The 21,853-nt window shown below is 46.2% G+C and overlaps 1 protein-coding gene across 2 annotated transcripts in view; it reads left to right on the plus strand.

Annotated features, from left to right (window-relative positions):
- Ntrk2 (neurotrophic receptor tyrosine kinase 2) overlaps nt 1–21,853 on the plus strand; it is a 305,892-nt gene that overhangs the window by 112,489 nt on the left and 171,550 nt on the right. The window contains exon 13 of one of the 2 annotated variants that reach the window (XM_050144117.1): nt 9,518–14,280. The exons of the other annotated variant lie outside the window; for it this stretch is intronic. Within the exon in view, the coding sequence (XP_050000074.1) occupies nt 9,518–9,555 (38 nt within the window). The 3' untranslated portion in view covers nt 9,556–14,280. Of the gene's footprint in view, nt 1–9,517; nt 14,281–21,853 lie in introns of those variants that run through there. 2 annotated transcript variants of the gene reach the window in all.

Here is a 21,853-nt window from a genome sequence, read left to right on the forward strand (position 1 = left end):
GGAAAGTGGGTCATTTGTGTGAGATCAGCCTCCTCTGCCAATACCGCTTTTAAATTCCGCAAATTAAAAAACAAACAAGCAAACAAATGATACAGCAGATGGCTATTTCAGCTCTAGGTGAGTCTGTGTCGTTACGTTCCGGGAAACGAAGCTATGGGTTTAGACAATCATCTGTGCCCTAGCCTGCCCGCCAGGAACTGTGGTGGCTCATCGTTTTGAACTTTGGGAAGCGTAGTGTCCAGCATGATGGAGACATTTAGACACTGTAGTTTCTGGCTGCGAGAATGATCCCATTCGTCGAGGAATTGATATTTCGTGTCGTGTTACAAGAACAGGCCGTCTCTTCGTTCGGCGGCGGGGGTGGAGAGGTGAGACGGGATTAGTCTCGAAGAGCGAATTAGGCTTCTTCTCAAGTCGTGGTTTCCCCGGGAAAACACAGCAACAAGCAGATCATTGTGTCGAATACCATGCAAGTCTCTAATTAATTTATTTTGAGTTAATGAAGTTTATAAAGCAGAACACCTACTTTCTCCCTCAAACAAATTGGCACCAGTGTAGGTACGGATGGGAGAGAAGACATGTTCTTTAGGCAGCTGCTGTGGCCTTCAAGGAAAATGGAAGTAAAAATTCTGTTGAGATTTGGTTTCATGATTTTCACTCTGTCTCTTTCTCAGTGGAAGAGCAGCAGAGCCCTTTAACTGGGGGTTTTGTAAAGTCCCCTGGAAAGATGCTTCTCTGCAGCCTTAGAATTGGAACAAAAGCCGCAGAATGCTCTTAGACGCTTTCCCTGTAGGGCTGAAATCTGTCACCCTTGCCAGTATTTGGACGCAGAGTGATATTGCAGCCAGCAGCTGCCATTTGGTCCAGAAAGTCATCCTGCTGTTCCTGGCCAAGGCGAGAGGGGTCATGGCCACCCTGAGCTTAGGCAGCAGGGGCTCTGTACAACCCACATGTTCCCCCCCCAGGGATTCTTGCTCTCAATTTGGACTTCAATTTTCCAGGAATGCAAGCTATGAATTAGAGCAAAATTCTCCTCAGTGGCATTTTTCTTAATCGTTCTCATCAATGCGTGTATTTAGACTTATGGTTTAGAATATGGTTGGGAAGACCATTTGTAATATTCGGTCATAGGCAGGATTGAAGATTCCTTTCCATGAATACACCTGGGAACATGCTGGCAACACCCTAGGATTTTAAGATGCCTTGACAGCAAGCCCAGTTTCCTCCTTGTGCAAGTCCCCTTGGTTCACCAAGCAGTGCTTTCTTTGGTGGATTAACATAGACATTTGTCTTAGGAAAGATGCTCAAGAAAAAAAAATTGACCCAAATGATAAGCTGAATTACACACAATTATTTCGAGATGTAGAGGTATTCTACCCACCATCCTGCGGGATGTAGTTTATCGCTGCATCGATGAGAGAAAACGCAATTAAATCAAGCAAAGCATGAATGCAAACCTCCAGAGACCTCATGTTTTTATCTGTAGAATGGGGACACCAGCCTTCTTTCAAATGAGGCCAGAAATATCCTCCTTCCACTAATGTGTTGGGGGAGAATAATATTCAATAAATAAAGTGGAAATTGCAGCTGATCGTTAAAGCAAACTCCAAATCTAGGCTGGGACTGCCACTCAGTTCCTCCGAATCCCAGGAGAATGGAGAGAGGATGGGACAAGAGAGGAAGCGGTGTGTCCAGAGCTGGGAGATGGAGGGACATAGAAAGACACACACAGGAACAGAGGTGTGGGCAACGCAGTAAGGAAAGCAGAGGAGAAATCCCCATGGTGCTCCTGGTCAGCCAGGAGGCAGCCAACCGTTTGTGAAGGTGTATCCCAGCAGTGTGGGCTTTGAAAACACCACGAGGGCTCTAAAGCGGAATTCGCAGGAGCCGAAGAAATAGGTCAAGGTCATGTGTGACTTCCCAGCTGGCAATTTGTCTTCCTGAATACTTTTTAAAATATACACGTGTAGAGTAACGTAGACCCATCTTTCACTAAAGCCCCCCTTCTTTAGATGTATTTATTTTTAGTTTACGTGCCGAGTGTTCTGCCCGTGTGTGTCTATGCTTGGCTCCCTTGGAGGCCAGAAGAGATGTCGGACCCCTTAGAACTGGAGTTACAGACAGCTGTGAGATGCGATGTGAGTGCTGGGAATTGAACCCGGGTCCTCTGCAGGAAAGAACACTGTCCTTCATTGCTGGGACATCTCTCCAGCCTCCACTCCATTTGAGACAGGGTCTCATTATGTGGCCCTGACTAGCCTTGAACTCACAGAGACCCACCCGTTCCCTAGTGTTCCGTGCCATCATGCCTGGCTTCAGGTTTTTCAGTTGGTATTTTTGTTAATTCTTTGGTATTTCACACATGCATCCAGTGTGTACCCACCATTTCCACACGACTTCTCCCCGACTCCTCCTAGATTTACCTTCACTCCTATTCTCTTGCCAGCTTCATGGAAGCATCCTTTTCCTTTTATAGTCCACCTGGGCCAATCTGATGCCCAACTCCTCACAGGTGTGGAGCGCAGTTGACCTGCCAGGGGTCACACTCTGAAGGAAAACAGACTCCCCTCCCCCTACAGCTGAAATCATAGGGGAATTGGAGATTTATGAGCCTTGGTCTCTTCCTGAAGATTAGCAGTCATAGCGCTAGCTACTCCACCACCAATGGACAGGCATTGGCGGTGGTCATTTTCACATTAGTTCCAGCCACCACGGCACACGGGGAAGGTTCAGTGTTGCCACACAAGCCTGATGACCTGGGTGCAACTCCAGAACCCACGTGAAGGGAGGAGAGCCGACTCCACAAAGCTGCCTTCTGACAATGTTGTTTTGTCAGTCCCAGGTCATGGGATGACAAACGGTTCTGAGCAGGGGGAGGCTTTGCTTTCCTGTGCTCTCCTGCAGCACAGTCGCTAACTTGTGCTGCCTGTAATCGGTTCACGAGACAGATCAATCCTGTCTTTGTTTTTGTGTTCTAGAATTCTTGGTGCTTGGCTAAGGGTTCATCATCTTTTCCACTTGGCTAGTTTAAACTGAGATTGACTTCGTAAGCTGTCTTTACTCTATCCAAGTGAGGATGTGCGCGCAACGTTTCCTAGGTCAGCTGAGACCACCAGAGATGTGTCTGTAGGGCTGTAGCAATAGGTGGGGACATGACCCCTTCAAAAGTCCCCCATTGTTACTTTCTTAGCAAGAGGGCAGTATTCCCAAGCACAGAAGTCCCTGAGCTCTGACGTGGTATTTGTGGTGCCCAGTATGAGTGAGAACCTTATTTCTACTGATTCCCCTCCTCTTGAGGTCGGTTTGAGCTTGTACCTGACTTTGTTTTTCCATTTTGGAGCCAGGATGTGTGCTCACATTCTGCTTGCTTTTGGCTTCTGCAGTCCACCAGCGGTGTTCACTAGGTTCTACTTTCTCTTCCTCCTCCTCCACCTTTCTCCCTCCATCTCCTGATTTCCATCTCCATCACAGTAACTGTTGCCATCCTCAGACAGGCCCTGCTTCTTCCTGCACACTTTCATATTTTTTTACACTGGGTATGTTATTTGCTTTTCTGGAAATTCATTCCCAAATCTACTGTGGCCTGTGGCCCAGATCTGTAGACACACATGGGCAGAGCCAAAGAGCTTGATGTGTGTATGAAGATCTTAATAGGTTTTGTACAGTTACATTTTCCCTGGGTATGAGGATTGGCATCATCCCCCTCCCGTCTAGCTTCGCATGTTATAATAATCCACTGGCTGGAGAATTTTGGTAAAATCCAGCAGAGGTACAAAAGCCCTGGTGACAGCAGCAAACACCAAACCTTGATATCCGTATCCTTGTGTTTTATATTTGTGGATCAATAATGCTTTTGGGAAGAAGGATGAATTTGTAAAAAATATGGATGATTTCTTTCTTGTTGTTGTTCTCTTGAAAATACAGTAATGCTGCAATTTGTACATTGCGATGTATTGTTATTGTCAGCTATCTAGAGATGACTCAAAAGCATACAGGTCATTGGGTATAGAGTCTCTCTGTATGTAAGCAGCACACTATTTTATACAGGGGCTGGAGTGTCAGAGGACATTTGTAGCCATGGGTGTCTGGGATAAAGAGGGACATTTGTATACATGTACTGAAACTAGGAAGGCTATTCACATGCCACAAAAGCCTGGGTTGATCCGAGCATCTCTGGCCATCACAGAACATTTGAGTATCTATCTTTCCTTCTCTTTTCTATTCCACGTAAGGAAATTTGGGGGTGATTCAGTGAATCAGGGTGACAGTATCTGTCTCTCAGTCCTGTATGAAATTTTGCTGCATGCTCGGACATTTGTCATGTGGTTGCAACCTCGGTAGAATCCTTGGGCTTGAGTTGTGCAACCAATTTGGCTGCCCCCATGCAGCTTCGCTTTGCCAAGAACTTTCTGTTTCTTACTTTAATTTTCATCTCATAACTTTACTTAATTTTGCATACTCAAACCAGACTTCTTTCCTGCAGAGAACCCTCAGCCATGGGTCACTAGTTTTCTGATCTCCAGCTGGGAAGTGAGCTGCAATTTCTTTCTTGTGTCTCACTTGCACACACAGTGTGTTGGTCAATATGGGGATTAGATAGACCAAGGCTAGTGTATTTCCCTTGGAGCTTAAAATGAAATGCCCGATGGGTGTCCATGTGTCTAGCTCTGAGGTTTCAATATCTTCTGACCACAGAAGAATGTTGTGTCAGATGCTTGAGAATGAAAGAAAGTACCCAGGTGTCTTAGTTAGGGTTCTTATTGCTGTGAAAAGACACCATGACTGTGGCAACTCTTATGAAGACATCCTTTAACTGGGGTACCTTGCTTATAGTTTCCCAAGTTCAGACCATTGTCATTATAACAGGAAACATGGCGGCATGTAGGCAGATGTAGTGCTGGAGTAGTTGAAAGTCCTACATCTTGCAGGCAACAGGATGTCAAACCAAAAGTCACAGTGAGGGAAACTTGTGCAAAAGAGACCTCAAGGCCCACCCCTACAGTGACACACTTCCTCTAATAATGGCACACCTTCTAATGGTGCTATTCTCTTTGGGGGCTATTTTCTTTCAAACCACCACACCAGGCACTGAGGGGAACAGTAGAATGTGCTTTACTCTACATCTGTCTTCCACTGCTCTGTTGTGCAGTTGAGCGCAGTGACTCCTTGGTGTGCAGTTGAGTGCAGTGACTCCTTGGTGTGCAGTTGAGTGCAGTGACTCCTTGGTATGCAGTTGAGCACAGTGACTCCTTGGTGTGCAGTTGAGCACAGTGACTCCTTGGTGTGCAGTTGAGCGCAGTGACCCCTTGGCTGTGCAGTAGAGTACAGTGACTCCTTGGCTGTGCAGTAGAGTACAGTGACTTAGTGACTGTATAGTTCAGTGCCACTCAAAGCTAACACAGTTCTGTTGTCAATCACAATGTGTCCATGCACAAGCACCCGTGTGATGTGGTGTCGACCACAGGAAATGTAGAGTTTCCCTTTCGCTGCCCTTCTGTAGTAGGCAGCCTGGCATGTGGAAAAATCAAAGCAAAACAAATACAAGACTTCATAGGCACAAAAAAACCACACGGGTGGGAGCATAGGTCGTAGAGTTAAGAGCTGGGTGAACTGGGAGGCGATGCCTGTGCAGAATGCAAAGCGTAGTTGAGGCCTCCAGACCGAGCTTGGTGGAAGGAAGTCTTTGAAGAAGACTTGGCATTTGGGTAAAGTTTACCATTGTTGGGAAGCAAAAGTGTGTTTAAAAGGTGTTTAAGCTTCTTCTAGGTTGAGCTCAGAGAAGACATGAGGGCCCTAATGTATACAGAGATTGTCCAACAATCTAGAGCTTCTGTGTTTGAATTTCAGCTTTCCTCATAGGTGGTGCAGGACACGCACACCTACCATGTGGTCAAATGACTCCTGTGTATGAAGCAGGAAAGGCTGCTGTAATCTGTAGATACGATGTTCTACAAATGTCAGATTTGAAGAAATGATGTTTAAGGCTGGGTGCTGAGATGCAGCAGATTGGGACCACAGAGTGGACCCTGTGAGGGACAGCTTTCGGACCCCGATTTTCTAGGCACTAATATTAGGAACACACGAGAGTTTGACTTTACCTAGCAAACATTTTCCTAAATCCTGCCGGAAACACTCACTTTACCATTCAGTGCAGGTAAATGCTCCCTGGTGGTCCCAAACACCACACTGCCACCAAAGTGTCACCACATCCACAGATGCCCAAGTTGGTGGCTTTCTGCTAAAACTCCCCAAATGACAACTGTGATAAGATTGGCTCTTTGAGGAGGCAGCTGGAGCTTTCTTCTATCCCCCCCCCCCCCCCCCCCCCCCCCCCGCTTCCTCAGACTCAGCACTTTTCCTTTCTGCTCTGGATAAATTGCAGTTGATTTAAATGTACTGCAGATCCTTGCCATTTTATGGCTGATTGCTTCTGAGTAATAGGAGGACCATGTGTACATGCTTGACTGTGAATATATCTAAGGTGGTTGTGAGCCAATGGCAGAGAAGCAGAGGGCTTTGCTGGCCTTCCACGGCCCTCTCCAACCCTTCCTTTTGATGAGACCAAGGGGTGGATTCTACATCAGTAAGCAGCAGAGGATGATGGGAGGGTCTATCTACCCCGTGCGTCCATTTCTCTGCTTGCAGCTGTACCCTTCCTTCTGAGATGGGCGCCGCTCTGCTCTCACCCCGCTGGGCCCTGCTAGTCTACACAGCGCTGACAAAGTTTCCTCGGGGTTGTTTTCGGTAGAGGGGCTGATTTCACGGTAACCACCATGCACCATGAGACTGCTGCAAATGCTTCAGAATGTCACATTGTCAAAATATCTATATTTCGGGCTCATAAGCCAGACAGCTCGTTTGGCTGCTAAACCCACAAGATGTTCAGCCATTTGTTGTGGTCTAAAAACTTTCCCCCTCACTGGAAGAAAATAATCATCTATTGTTTCATATCATCTTGAGGTTCCTTTCTTGAGTTGTTGTTTTTTTTTTTTCTTCCTAAACATGAGAGGGTAGAAGTCAGGGGCTTCTGATAGGTGCGCTGGGCCTCTTCCTTATTGCCAGTCCTCAGAAAGAAGGCATGTTTCCTTATGAAGAGCAACTCTATATGAAACTAACTTTGCAATATTTGGGAGAATCTCTTCAGCTTTTCAACAGAGCATGAGAAAAAGGGAGAGTGACCTACAGATTTGGAGCATGGGGTGATGGGAATCAGTGCCCGAGACCCTGCTCATGGCTCAATATTATAGCAGGCCGGTATTCACTTGTTTTTATTTCATGGGAACATGGAGTTGATTTCTCCTGTTCTGTGTGTGGAGAACCTCCCCAAAGGCAAGCAGAAGATCACAGCCGGGGCTTCAGGTTGAGCAAGGAGGGGCAGAGGCAGCTGAGGTCTGAACAAAGGACAGTGAATAAGGGTGGCATCTTGAGGAGTAATTTCTAATTTCTGGTGGCGATGATTCATGACCATGGGGAGGTTTGGTCAGTAAAATGACAGCTAGAAGCAAAGGAAAACTCAGAACGGAAAGACTGCACTGGCAGCCTGTGCTGCTTTAAAAATAAATAAATAGAAACGCCCTCCCGTATTGAATGCACGGGAGAATGAGCACCTTGAATCAAAAACTTTTTTTTCTTTTAATTTGGGGATCAAGTCTTCTATTTCCAGCATCCAGTTTCTCCTGTTTTTATATCCTTATATTAATCCTGTTGTTTCGGTGGGAAGGAATTCAAGACTTTCCCTCTTCAGACCTGCAGGAGTAGCTGAGGAGTTGGCTTGCCAGTTTGGCCAGCTCACACCCTGGGCCATGATTTACTCTTAACTGAGCTTCATTAGTGTTTGCCTGGAGGCGAAACCAGTAGGAGAAAAACAAACCACGGAGTCTGATAGGAAGGAATACTCACTATCACCCCATCTATTCCCTAACTTCCCAGGGTTGCAAACAATTAAACTCATGAATGACACTTGGTGTCGGTACCCAGTTCTCTCTCCACTAGAAAGGCGGGGCAGTGAATACCACAGAAAATAAGCCCTGTAGATTCTTCCGCGTTACTGTAAACAATGCTACCCACCATGGTGGTAAGGACTGTTGTGAAGACAGCTGACCCCACACTTGGCAGACCAGACACCTGCTTGAGTGGAGTGGTGTATCTTGGAGGATTCCGTCAGGGACAAGGGTCTCTAGTAAGGGTGTGTCTACTTTGCCACTTGGGAATCGGATGAAGATCCATGGAAATAACACATAGAATTTATTAGAATTCTGGATCTTCCTGCTGGGTTCCCACAGCCGTGTTCAGAGAGAATCTGGTCTCTTTCTTACACTGTGGTGTAAGGACTTTCTGTATTAGGTTGGAGCTGTACCACAGGATCCTGTAGGGCCTTGGGCACATTGCTTAACTCTCTAGGCTCAGTTTCCTCATCAGTAAAGGGAGCATGATAGTGGAACATGTCGTATTGGCCTGATTGGAAAACTCAACAAGATCATTGGGGCACAGTTGTTAGACGAGAACCCGGCATGGAGGACACTAGTTTATAAATACTGTACATAATCCTTTTCCATCCGTAGGGCAATGAGGCATTTGAAGTCGTGGAATTCCACCTTCCTTATGTTGTATCATCTATTGTAGAGTTGGTGTGTTCATCTGTGTTCAATAATTGCTCTCTAATATAGATGATAACGTATGCATGTATACATCTATGAATCATCTGTCATATATTCATACATAATATGTGGTGTGCTGCATGTTCCAATGCTATATATTAAATTATATAATGGGCATTCTATTTATATGTATATCATAATATAATATCATATATAATATATGGTGGGCATTCCATTTATATGTATATCATAATATAATATCATATATAATATATGATGGGCATTCCATTTATATGTATACCATACATATAGTATGGCAAATACTTAAAGTTAGGTGACATTAGAATTCAGATACTTAGGTGACATTAGAATTCAGATACTTAGGTGACATTAGAATTCCCGAGAACAATATCTCGGTTGTTGTGTTGCCAGCCGTGTTTGGACTCAGCTACTGAGTAATGAATGAGTCAGTCACTCTGAAGTGATGAAATTAGGGAAGTAAAGAGAATCGAGGTTTGAATAGATACTTGCTGCTGAATCCAGTTGCCCTCGTAAGAAAGTACTCAAGAATCCTCCAAGGATTGTTTATATTGTGTTCAGATTCCCCTCTTTTGTTAAGCCGATCATGTCTGCTAGAACTGTGGGTGGATCTGTGTGCAGAAATCGCTGGCACTGCGTCCCCACATTTTATGTATCATGTAAATTGGTTTTGAGTTTAAAACTAAGTTGCTCCATAATGTGATGCCCGTATTATCCCAATTCGTGTGGTTAGAATGCATTGCCTTGCGTTTGAAAGCATATTCCACTTTGTGTTTTATTTTGATGTGTTATGTTCTTTTTTAAAGTGACTGTGTTTGCATGTGAATTTCTGTTGACTTTCTTTTGAGCATGACTTACGTTTCATTTTGTGTTTCTTTTAGGTTTTGTTTTGTTTCATAAGATCCCACTGGATGGGTAGCTGAAATAAGGAAAAGACAAAGGAGGGCTGTGGTGCGTGTTGCTTGCCGCCCTCTGAGCTGGTCTCCTGGGACTCCCGTTGCTGATCCCAGGAAGTCCGCTTATTTGGGGGTGTCTGGTGGAAATGGGCGGTTCTCGGAGGATATCTGCAGCCTGCTTGTTGTAAGCTGTGGTTGGGGAACACCAAGGCAAAGGCGGGTCTCAGGCAGCTCAGAAGCAGTGGAAGAATGCACTGAGATTCACCTCTTCTTACAGTAGTTCAAATAGAGAATCCAAGGGAAATCTCATTGGGTCGCGTCTCTCTTCTAAAGGCGCGCTGTTTGACGATACTGGAAACGTGCTGACATCAATTGCTTCTGTTTATTAAAGGTGATTTTCAAGTTTAAAAGCCACGCATCCATCTATCTATCTATCTATCTATCTATCTATCTATCTATCTATCTATCTATCTATCATCTATCTATCTATCTAAAGTCATCGCTAGATCTAAGCGTACACTAAACGTCTAATCTGCCTGTAGCACTTACTTCAGCATTTTCTGTTCTCTAATCCTTACTGACTTCTGTGATTCTACCTGCAACCTCGGGGACTAAACAAGCTAAGGGCGCATATACCTTGCTTTGGGGACTTTGTGGTGTCACTAAAGGGCTCTTTGCTTTGCTGGCAGCAGAGATCCAAACTTTTAGCTTAGGTGTCAGAGCACACAATGCTAACGGTTGCTTAAGCCCATGCTGGCAAAATTCAGGGGCAGCGGCGGCAGCGGCTGCGTGGCCAGGGATGTGAATCTAGATTAAACATGGTCTGAGAGAAACTAACGGCAGACTATATACACGTGAGGGGTTATCATCTTGACCCCTTTCATTGCCTGCTGCGAACCACCTGTCTTTTCGGAGTCTGCCCAGCAAGAAGGCCTCACATCGCATGCTGTTTGCATTACAGTACCGCAGTTTTTCCAGCATGAATAGGCCTGCGAGCAGACAGGCTGGCCCGCTGTGAGCAGGAACACACGGTCTAAGGACAGTCCCCGGGAGCTTGCTGCCCTACTGCTGGGTTTGCCTGGCCAGGAAAGCTCGTCCTGACCCCAGCAGCAAAGAGGCAGCAGGTTACTAATGAATGTGGGCTTTAAAGTGACCGTCCTCAGCGCTGAGAGGGCAGCCTTCTAGCTATCGATTGCTGCTGCCCCCAACTATGCCCACTTTAATTTGACCCCCAGGCCCCTCTCTCATTGACTTTGTCACCACAGTAGGCTTTGTGGGCCCTGCCCCATCTGCACCAGGCAGCAGCTTTGTCCTTTCCCTCCGATACTCCTTTCATTTAGGTCCCCTTCAGAGCCAGTATGGGACATTTCATTTCAAATCCACGCTCAACTCTATCACGCAAGCACACAGAGAACACGCTGACATGAAAACTTATTAGCATTCCCCTTTGCAAAGGTAGTTTATCTTTAAGGATTCGCAGGTTTTTCTTTTAACAACCCCAGCATGTTTGGAAAGGGTTTTGAATGCTTTGTCAGTTTGGTATCAATCTTAATAAAGCCAGAACCCGTTAGGCCCCACTTGATGTAAGACGAATACTGTGGTATTTTACACTACATTGTCGCTGGACTCGGGCCTTTTGCGAGTCTGTGGGTTACAGTATTTGCCTTGGCCATCCATGCCTGTATCTGAAGAGGGCCAGGCGCTCCCACAGGATTTCACGGGCTTTGTCTCCAGGTGCATGCTGGGTCTCAGCACAAGGAGGACTCAGTGTCCTGTGCTTTCCCATGGCCCAGCTTGCCGCCGCTGAGTGACAGCTCCTGCCATGATGAAAATTTCTGCCTTTCCCAAAGGTGTTGACTTACAAAGAGGTCAGCGAATAGCAGAGATCTTGACCCCTGAAAGGAAAATGAAATTAGAACTGCCAGCCAGGCAGGGCCTCCATGTGGCAAACACTCGTATATCGGCCATTTGGCACCAAAACAAAACAAAACAAAAAGCCCCAAACAATAACAAACTTTTAAACTTTTCTGTTGTTCCATGGAGCCATGAGAGGGTGATGGATTATTTGAAGATCGTTTTTTAAGTTTCTCAGATCAGAAAGAAAAAAGGCAATCATTTCAGTGAGCAGCTGGGAGGAATACAGGGTAATTTTTGTTTTAAGCTGTAAAGAAGTGGACAGATAAGGCAACTTAATATCCTAAAGGCCACTTGGCATCTTCCAGGGACTAACAAAAGCAGGTGGCTGTCAGAAAATTGTTTCATATGGTCCCTGTGTTCTTTGCTTCTTCTTTTCTTAACCCCCAAGGGCTACCATCACTAACACAGCCTTTCTTTTCTATACATTTCCTTTATCCTTGGCTTTTTTTTTTTTTGGTCCCCCAGAAGAAATCTGCTCTTTGGGGGAGTCACAATGGTGTGTGTTTTATTTTACAGCATTAGGAAGGGAGAAGGGGCGTTTTTACTGGAGTTAGGTCTGTGGGGCTCTAATTCCTCAGGAGTTAGGGTTTGCAGTGCCAGGCAAATCTCCTACACGCTCACAGTGGTCTAGGTGAGTCCACACCTGCTTGCCCCGGGGGCAATTGTCACCTAGCCCAGCCAACCACGTCCCAGGGAACAGGACCCGAGTTTCCAAGTCTTCTCATTCCCTAAAGAAGATGTGAAACCTGGCTTTTTATGTGAAACTTCACTATTTTTAAAAAGTTGGCTCAGTTATTTTTAAAACATTATGTAGGCCAACAAAGCCTGCCTGTGGGCTGCCAGTTCGCTCCTTCTGTCTTCGACAGAGCCATTGTTCCTCGCTGCACTCACCTCTTCCCTGCCTACCACTGACAGCTGCGCTAAGCAAGCTGTGACATGGACTTCAGCAGCCCAGGGATGCACACCTGTCTGTCACCCTGTGACTCCTACCTAGCTGAGACCTCAGGCCGCTGAACTTGCCGGCTGTTCTCACAGTCGTACCTTCTCACTGTCCTCCAAGGGGGAGACATCTGAGAAAGCCCCTCCCTCTGACTTACCTGACACAAATTCCTTCTCTCCAGCCTCAGGGAGCAGAAGGAGGTGAGAGAATACACACCCCATCTTCATGGCGTCATTAGTGGACTTAATATGGCCCTTGGTCACTGGAAAACAGGCACATCCCCTCTAAAAGATGGGGTCCCACAGCTTGTTGACCCACCGCAGATGGGGTCTCTGAGGCCCTTAGGCAGCTGAGATGGAGTAACAAATGTCTTCTGACACCCCATCTTGGGTTTGCCAACAGCCAACGTACAGACAGTCATAGGCTGGAGAAGGGCTGTCCCTCAGAGGGAAGGAGAGAGGACTTTAGAGAGAATCAGCTCAGGGATTCTCTCTTCCACTTCCCCAGTCTCAGCCCTGCCCCACAGCAAGGAACAACAGCTCATTCTGCTTTGGCCTCCTCACTCTTCTGGCTGCTGAACTAAGCTCAGAATGGCTAGGGTCTTGAAGCCTGTCCTCATAGACCACACTTGCACATGGGGTGCAGAGTTATCAAGGGACGGAGCAATGTGGCTGGGATGCAGTTTCAGGGAACGCTGGGTGTGAGAGGGAACTTGCTCCTGCTACCCCTCCCTGTCTCTAAACTGCCCCCATGGTAAGCTGATTTTATTGGCTGCTTTGCATAATTGTAACACACTCAACTTTTCCTGTTGCAACTAGACTCTCAACCCTGTGCTGACTCTCCCGTCTCCAGGAGGGGGTGATCCACACCTCCACCTGCTTTGGTAGCGCTGTCTAGAGTTCCTCCCTTTGTTCCTGTCTTGTTCTTTCACACTCTAATTGAAACTCACTTCATCTTGTTTCGTCTAGACTCTAGACTCACAGAGAGGGCTCTGTTGAAGGGGAGCGATTCCACATAGCAGGGAGCTCAGGAAGTGGCTGCCTCCAGCTGTGTGGGCTGTACCAGCCTTTGTGCATTATGATGACAAAGCTCCTGGGATCCTGGAGCTCAGAAGATCTGACCCCAAGGCGTCTGGTTCAGGAGATGCCATTAAGAGCATTCTGCCCCATCCACATACCCTCAATACTTGGCAATCGGTCAAGTTTACCTAAGGACACCTGGGACAGCTGAGGACTCTCCTGAATCTAAATTGCTTCTGGGGTGAGTGCTGCCAGGTTTAAATCAGACTGACAGAATTTCCAGCCCAGAGAATTATATGACAATTTGTGCTGTAGAGGCATCTTCCCAGGGTGGCTAGCCATTTCCTTGTTCTGGTGTTCGGGAACAAAGGCCTCCTAGCTACCGGGACTTGACTTAAGACCATTCACTCTGCATTAATCTAGACTCTCATCTCAGGGCAGCCAGTGCCGCTGGAGCCACATGGACCCCACCCTACAAGCTATTGTCTGCATTCAAAGTCTTAGTTTTCTTGGGAAGGAAATGTATAAGAAACAAAGAAAAGAACCAGAATTCCCCCGCAACTTACTTAGCAATACATTCAGGAGCTGACTTAGAGATAGCTATGAAGCGGTAGATGACTCCCAAGTCCCAACCCTATCAGGTTCAAATCCATCCGCCGGAATCCAGAGGCAGCCTGGGACTCATTTTCATGCCTGTTTTTTCCCCTATAATATTCTGGGTTTTCAAGGCTCTTTTCCACATTTCCTGTAAACAATGCATCTCACTTTTAAAGATTTTACTCTAAGCTGTTTTAACAGTGTGGCTAAACTATAAATGTACTTGCTGGATCCATCCATTTCTTTAACAAGCCAATAAAGTTTTATAATTCCTCTCCATGTGTCCTGTGTTCTCTGTAGCTCATACCCTGTCTCCTGCCCCCAAACACATATCATCAGCCCTGTGTCACTGGGGTTTTCAGAACTGAAGTATTGGGGGGTGAGAAATGTCACCTAGAATTTTGAGGGCTCCCACCCACTGTGGACTCTGGAACAAGTCATAGCTAGGGAAGGGCTTTGAAAGTTTCCATCAACAAGAATTACACATACAAGAGGCATGGTTGATGATTCTGACATTATTTTCATTGGTTAAAGTGTATTTGGTACAGAGTCTATTAAGAAGTCTTGTGGGATTTTTTCCAACAAAACTTTTATTTTCTTTAGAAAAGACTTGGGTGTTCTGTACCAGCAAGGGGACACACAGTGTCCTGTCAATCACTAAGCAACTAGAGCTCAGACACACAGAGCAACTTGTATGGCATAAGAAGGAGAATACAAGGATGGTGGTGACCATGGAGACACAACCAGATGTGTACTGTCCTGTCTGCCCACACTTTGCGTCCCTGTGTCTTCATTATAGTCTCGTCAGACCTTCCCTTCCCCATATCCCCTTTGGCCACAGATTAAAAATAAGATTTTCATGACTGCATCTTGGGCTTATTTGAGTCTACCACCACTTCTCACCCAGAAGGGATTAGCATCACCATTTCCAACATTGTTTAACTTAGGCTTATTTTACCTTGCAGTCAAAAGGGAGCTCTCCACAGGGTTTAAAGGATGGTGATGATAGTGAAGGGTGTTGCTTTTGCAAATATGAGCCAGACAGTATTCCACACGCTTCCTAGATCTCCTTACAGCTCTATGGTACTTATTCAAACAGTACAGCTTCCATGGTTTAGTGGTCACCCCTCCTGGTCCTGGCAATTGAACAGAGATCATTCTTAACAAAGGTGAATCATCAGGCAGGCTACCCAGTCCCTGAGAAGGTGTCGGCTCTCAGTCTCATGAAGCCCTCAGGTGTTGGTGCCACCCAAGAACCCTTTGCAGGTCTTGCTGTGTGAGTGTGGCCTGGTGGTAAAACTGGTACCTGCTTTGACATTTTTCTCTCATGAGGCAAGTTGTACCAAGAGCTTTCAGTGCCGATCACCTGGGAGGAATCTAGATGCATTTGCATTTTACATCGCAGCCCATGGTGGACTTGCCATCAAGGGCATTTTTCCATCACTCTCCAGCCCTGCTCATCCTCCTACAGGAGTTTCACTGTCTCCCGAGCAACCCCAAGGGAATGCCTCAGCAGGGCTGGGTGTGACGGGAAGGGATGTGAAGGGCATACTCAGCTACCTCCATGGATGGGACCCAGACAGCAGAGCAAAGTGTCACAAAATGCCTGAGCTGCATGCAGCTCTTGGCCTCTGCAGCACAGAGAGGCAGAGCAGCCTCCCAGTGAATGGTCACATGGACACCCCCTTCTGGCAGCCAGGGACTGGGAGAGACTGCCAAGGGCATATGCTAATTTTCCAGTCATTTGGTCAAGCCCATCTCACGCGCCACAAGAACTCAGAGTCTGTGTTTACTGAATTAAAATCTCTGTCCAACCACAAACTAAGGAGCAGTAAGCTTTTTCCTTCCTTCTGATATTTTTATTCTGTTTCCAAGGAGGGAAGGAGAAACATCTCTTGTGTTTATTTTCCACCCTTCTATCTCTTTTTAATAATCCTCATCAAAGTGTAATCTGTTAAATAAAAATGTAGGCTATGCTCTGTGCTATGAAGACGAGGAGTCAGCCTCAGGTGAGTTTGTGCAGCTCCAGCCAACACCCTGGTTTCAGGGGGTAAACACCATTCTACCTTTGGATGGAGACTGGAGCACAACCTCCTAAGATGCTTCAGATTTTCCAGGATTCCATAAACAGGTGCTTCTTTTTGTACTGATGTCAGGGTCCTTGATTTGGGGGAATTCCATCACCTCTCTATTGTCTGCTTCTAGTCACATGGTTAAGTACCTTGTTTAATTCCACACCAGCCTGTGTTGGCTTCCCAGCATTTGACCAGTTGGGATGTCAGCATGTCTTCATAGAGAAGGCTGGATAGACATGCCTGGCACATTCTATGCATGGAAGACCTGCTCTACCAGGAGCAATATACAGGCCTGTAGTGGCTGTTACACTGCTCTGTCCCCAAATGGTCAGCCATTGCTAGAGGTGGTAAAGGCTTTGCCCTGCCATCATTCTCACTTGTCCCTTGTCCCTTTAACTCACGTACACCACTCTACCCAAAGTTGGCTGTGGTTTCTGTCCTACCTGGTCCCACAGCCATTCAGTCCCAAAGAAACACACAGAGATCTACATCAATTATAAACCGGTTGGTTTAGTAGCTCAGGCTTCCTTATTAGCTAATTCTTACATCTTAAATTAGACTATAATGAGATAGGGCTTCTCTGTGTATCTTTGGCTGTCCTGGAACTCACTCTGTAGACCAGGCTGTCCTTGAACTCTCAGAGATCTACCTGCCTCTGCCTTTCAAGTGCTGGGATTAAATGTGTGTGCCACCACACCCAACTACTCTCTCTTTCTTTCTTTCTTTCTTTCTTTCTTTCTTTCTTTCTTTCTTTCTTTCTTTCTTTCTTTTTTTCTTTCTATTTTTTAGGGACTTTATCCTTTTTCTTTTCTGTCTCAAGCCTACATATATTTTTAAACACACTGTAAATCATTTAGAGGTTTTCTCCATCCGAATCTATGTTTACTGTATATCTCTCTTTTTCTGACCACATGAGTCTTTAATTTGCTAAGATTAAAGGCATGGCTTTGACGGCTGAATCCACCCTATTCCTTAGCTTTCTGAGAGTTTAGCCTCATGGCAGAGATACCAGCTGGAATTATGTTTATTGCCACAACTCTATGGAGTTTCAAGGTCAATGCCATCACCAAGAAGCATGCTGTTAGCTATTCATAAACACCATTTAAGTGTTTTGGGACAGGGTCTCTTAAAAGGGCTACAAAGTTTTTAGCTAAAGCTGAGTCAGGAAGCCTCTCTTAATGAGACACACTTGCCTCTAGCAAAGAGAGCAAACCTGAGAAAATGCTGCTACCAAAAAGCCATGCTTAACTCTGTTCTTTTGTGTCTAGAATTATTTCCCAAGCTCTCTCAGGTTTTATGTGGATATAGTCCACATTTGTGCCCTTTGCTGATAGAGGTTTCTGTCCCACTGTGTCTGTGGGGGGTCCTTGAACCTCCCACAGGGCAGAGAACCCTGATTGCTCTTTGGGCTGACGAGGGAGAAGGACTTGATTGGGGGAGGGGGAGGGAAAGGGGAGGCGGCGGTGGGGAAGAGACAGAAATCTTTAATAAATAAATAAAAAAATACAACCCCCCCCCACAGAAGTCTACATTAATTATAAACTGATTGGCCTAGTAGCTCAGGCTTCCTTATTAGCTAGTTCTTACATCTTAAATTAGACTGTAATTCTTGTCTGTGTTTGCCATGTGGCTTGGTACCTTTTTATCAGTGAGGCATTCTCATCTTGCTTCTGCTGCATCTGGGTGATGACTACAGACTCAGCCTTTCCTCTTCCCAGAATTCTCCTGTTTGCCCTATCTATACTTCCTGCCTGGCTACTGGCTTTCATCCTAACTCTGTATAAACTGATATGAAGATCTCTACCCTTTTAACGTAACCCCTCCCATACATGCTTTTATCTTTCTTAAATAATTCCTCTACTTTTAATCTCACTGTCTTTCCATCCAGCACTCACACCTCAAGTCCACTTCTTCATATTTAATTTTTATGCATTAAAAATTTTTAATTGGTTGGATGGAATCATATGGGTGGAGTTTGTGTTTGAGAGAGAAAAGCTCCAGTGAGACCATTTAGGCACACACACATACACACACTCGTGCACACATACACATGTACACACTCGTGCACACACACATCACATGCTCATCCACACACATGCACACACTCACACGCACACTTGTGCACGCATATGCACATGCGCACACACTCATGCACACACATGCACACTCAGGGCTCTTGCATACTTCCAGTCTTCTTTGACTCAATTAGATTTAATAACAGTGTGTAGACCATTCCACTTAATCATCTCCACAGTACTCACTACCCACAATGCTCCCATATAGTTAAAAAATTAAAGTAAAAACCTTCCCATGTTGTATTTTTTTACGTTTTGTTTTTCCTTTTTAAAAAAATAACAAGAAGCTTTGCTGAGAAGAAATTATTATAAATCCCACAAGGTTAGTGTTCTGCTCTGGATTCTAAAATGTAAGGATTGAGTGGATTTCAAATTTGGCAAGCCCTCTGACTTGGCAAACACTCCTGTCCTTATTTATGGCAGCTCGGAAACTTCCACTTCCCAGGGCTTATACATGGTGCTGCTGATTTTGTCTCCCTTTCCTTTCTCCATCTGAGTTATGAAATAACCAGCCTGAAGCCTCCCTTTTAATGTTAACCCTTCGGGGGGGAGGGAGAGGGAAAAAGAGAGAGGAAGAGAGAAGGAGAGGGACAGAGAGACAGATAGCACTGATCTCCGTATTCTTGCTTGCCTTGGCATGAGATAAATTTCACGCAGGAAGCCCACTTTTCTTTCTGTGTCACTCAGCAAATGAAACGTTGGAAACGTTGAGGGTTAGGACGTAGGTGATGACAACTCTCCAGCCTCCACTGTGGTCACAAAGGACCTGTTGATCAGAAGTCCTCTGAGGACTACCCACTCCCCTCCTATATGCAAATTTGAAGACAGAAGACACAGAGCCTCTCTGAGACCTTTCCTAACAGCACGCTCAGGTGATGGGGTCCCCCGCAGTCCCATTCTCTCAGAGAATTATCTGTACTGATAGTCCATCTGTATTTTAATAAAGAAAGCTTGCCTGAACATCAGAGAGTAAAACAGCTGCATTGATCAGCCTTACAGACCAGGTAGTGGTGACACACACCTTTAATCCCAGAAGCCACACTAGTTTGCCTTAGAAACCAGGCGGTAGTGGTGCACGCCTTTAATCCCAGCCCTAGAGAGGATTATAAAATGGGAGGAGACAGCTTTCACACAATCTCCTTCTTGTCCCAGCCCGGGGGACAAGTCACCAGGACCCTAGAGGGGAGTGGGAATGGGATGGGACAAGAGACACAAGAGATGGAGACAAGACAGGATTCTGATCAAGTCCCGTTTGTTCAAGGGAATAATCCAGGTAAACACAGGGTAAGGGAAACGAGGAAGTTCTTCTTGTGAATACGGGTAACTAAACGACTTACTAGGCAACTTAACCACAGCCTAATGGTCAGGTGAAAATGCAACATGCAGAAAAGTCAGAGTGTTCAGAACACAGAGACAACGGAGCAGTAACTCCTTGCAGAGTTAGTATTTGACCCATCTGAACAGCAGGAGAAGCCAAGCACAACAGGGTGGGCGAAACTGATCCAGGGAGCAGTAAGTCTCCCACACTTTCTGAGATCTTGGAAGCAGGATCGCCATTTCGGACTGAGGCAGAGGTAAGAGTCAGTGGCTGATTGTCTTGCTTTTCTGACCTTCAGGTTGAACCCCAATATCTTTCTCTGGTGTTTTTTTATTAATTGAACTACAATTACGCAAGTGGAGGAACAACTAAGAGATTGTCTTCTTCTTTCTCCTCTTTTTCTCACCCTTCTTTGCTTTTCTCTTTCACTTAACCCCATCCTCAGTTCTGTGGGGCATATTCGCCCACTTGTTTGTTCACTCCAGAAGAGTTTCCCTCTTTGGAGTGTCGTAAGCATGTTGACGCAGGGGCCTCCATGATAGGGTGGAGCAGATAGATTCGCCAAGCACACACTATAGACATTTCTTACTATTCATTGCTTTTGCACCTTCTTTCTTCTTCCTCCTCTTCTTCCTTCTTTAACCTCTTCTTCCTCCTCCTCTTCTTCTTGTCACTCTGTATCCCATGATGGCTTGCAGCTACCTCCACATGAACTGTGATGGGATTACAGACATAAGCCACTATGCATGACTGGACAATGAACACCTTCAAAGGATAAAGCAGGTCTTCTCTGACACCACGATATGGTTGGATCTGCTCTGCCTTCACCAGGGGGGACGATGGGAAGCCAAGGAAATCAGCAAGAGGCCCAGACTGCAAACTGGGAAAGCCCTTCAGAGCATGGGCGGAGGGGGAAGAGGGTAAGCTGTGGGATGTCCATTCACTACGGAGGCCTCTCCAGGGCTGCTGGGGGTTTTGAACTACAGAAGAGCCCCCTGGGAGTTACTCTTTCCCAGGATGGTCCTACCCTCTCAATACTGTCAGTCTTAGTTACTGGTTTGAAGTGGCCTGGGGAGAGTTCAGCCTGTGCAGATGGAGGGACAGAAGATGGGGGATGGACGGCAGAGGACAGTGCAGATGGGGGATGGACGGCAGAGGACAGTGTGGATGGGGGATGGACGGCAGAGGACAGAGGACAGTGCAGATGGGGGATGGACGGCAGAGGGCAGAGGACAGTGCGGATGGGGGATGGACGGCAGAGGACAGAGGACAGTGTGGATGGGGGATGGACGGCAGAGGGCAGAGGACAGTGTGGATGGGGGATGGACGGCAGAGGACAGAGGACAGTGTGGATGGGGGATGGACAACAGAGGACAGTGTGGATGGGGGATGGACAACAGAGGACAGTGTGGATGGGGGATAGACAGCAGGGTACATCTGCACAGGCTCTAGTCGGGCACGCTCTGTTACTGGGTCTGTGAGGAGCACCCCTCACAGAGGCTGTTGAAGATGCTCGCTTATTTGAGCTCCACTGCGCAGAGGAGCTGGTTCATCTGCTTCTCCCCTGTCTGTACAGCACACATGTCATCAGGACAGTGCCCACACCCTCCATGCTGGACCGCTGGGTCCCAGCACACCCAGGAACTTCTGCTTCCTTCAGTGACCCACTGTATTTAGCCGAACTCACTCCTCAGCACATACTCTGTCTGGGAAAGTCAGCAATTTGAACCGTTTAAGATGCCCGTTTTGAGCTGTAGCCACCCTTTTGTTTATAATAACCTGAAAACCCAGCACACTGAGACCTGGTTCTGTTTTTCTTGCCTCCATGCTAAAACCACAATGATTTTCTTTCATCCTGTATTTCTCGTCAAGCAAATTTCCTAGCGCGGCCTCCCTTGCTATTGATCCCCATTCTCTCAGCAGAGTCTATGGAGATAAATATCAACGCCTTGCCAGGAGGGGGGGTGAGATGGGGAGGCACAGAGCGATGCATCTTCTTAGACAGTAACTCTGGCCTGCTCCCCAGGGGATTGCTTTAAACAGGATCGAGGCCTTATACAGAGTCTATAAACTAGATTGAATGTTTTCTAGAATGTGCTAGAATCTTGGCTGTAGACTCAAAGAACTGCAGAGACTTGGAGGGATCCTGAGCACATGTGGATAACTGACAAAGGCTGGTTCAGTGCACAGGGTGGAACCGTTTCAGCTCCAGTTCTACTTTCTGTATAGAAATACAGGTTTGGGGAAAATAAGTTCAATTTTTCAAATTTAAGTGAGATCTGGGATTTTCTATTAGACTTCCCAGTTTCTGACTGTTGGCAACGCCCGTGACATTTTTTAAAACTCCCCAGCAGCCAAACCAAACTGTCTTTATGCCAAG

This window comes from Alexandromys fortis, unplaced genomic scaffold (genome assembly GCF_014885135.2).
Source record: "Alexandromys fortis isolate MF-2015 unplaced genomic scaffold, M_Fortis_MF-2015_v1.1 scaffold_1, whole genome shotgun sequence".
Classification (NCBI taxonomy): domain Eukaryota; kingdom Metazoa; phylum Chordata; class Mammalia; order Rodentia; family Cricetidae; genus Alexandromys; species Alexandromys fortis.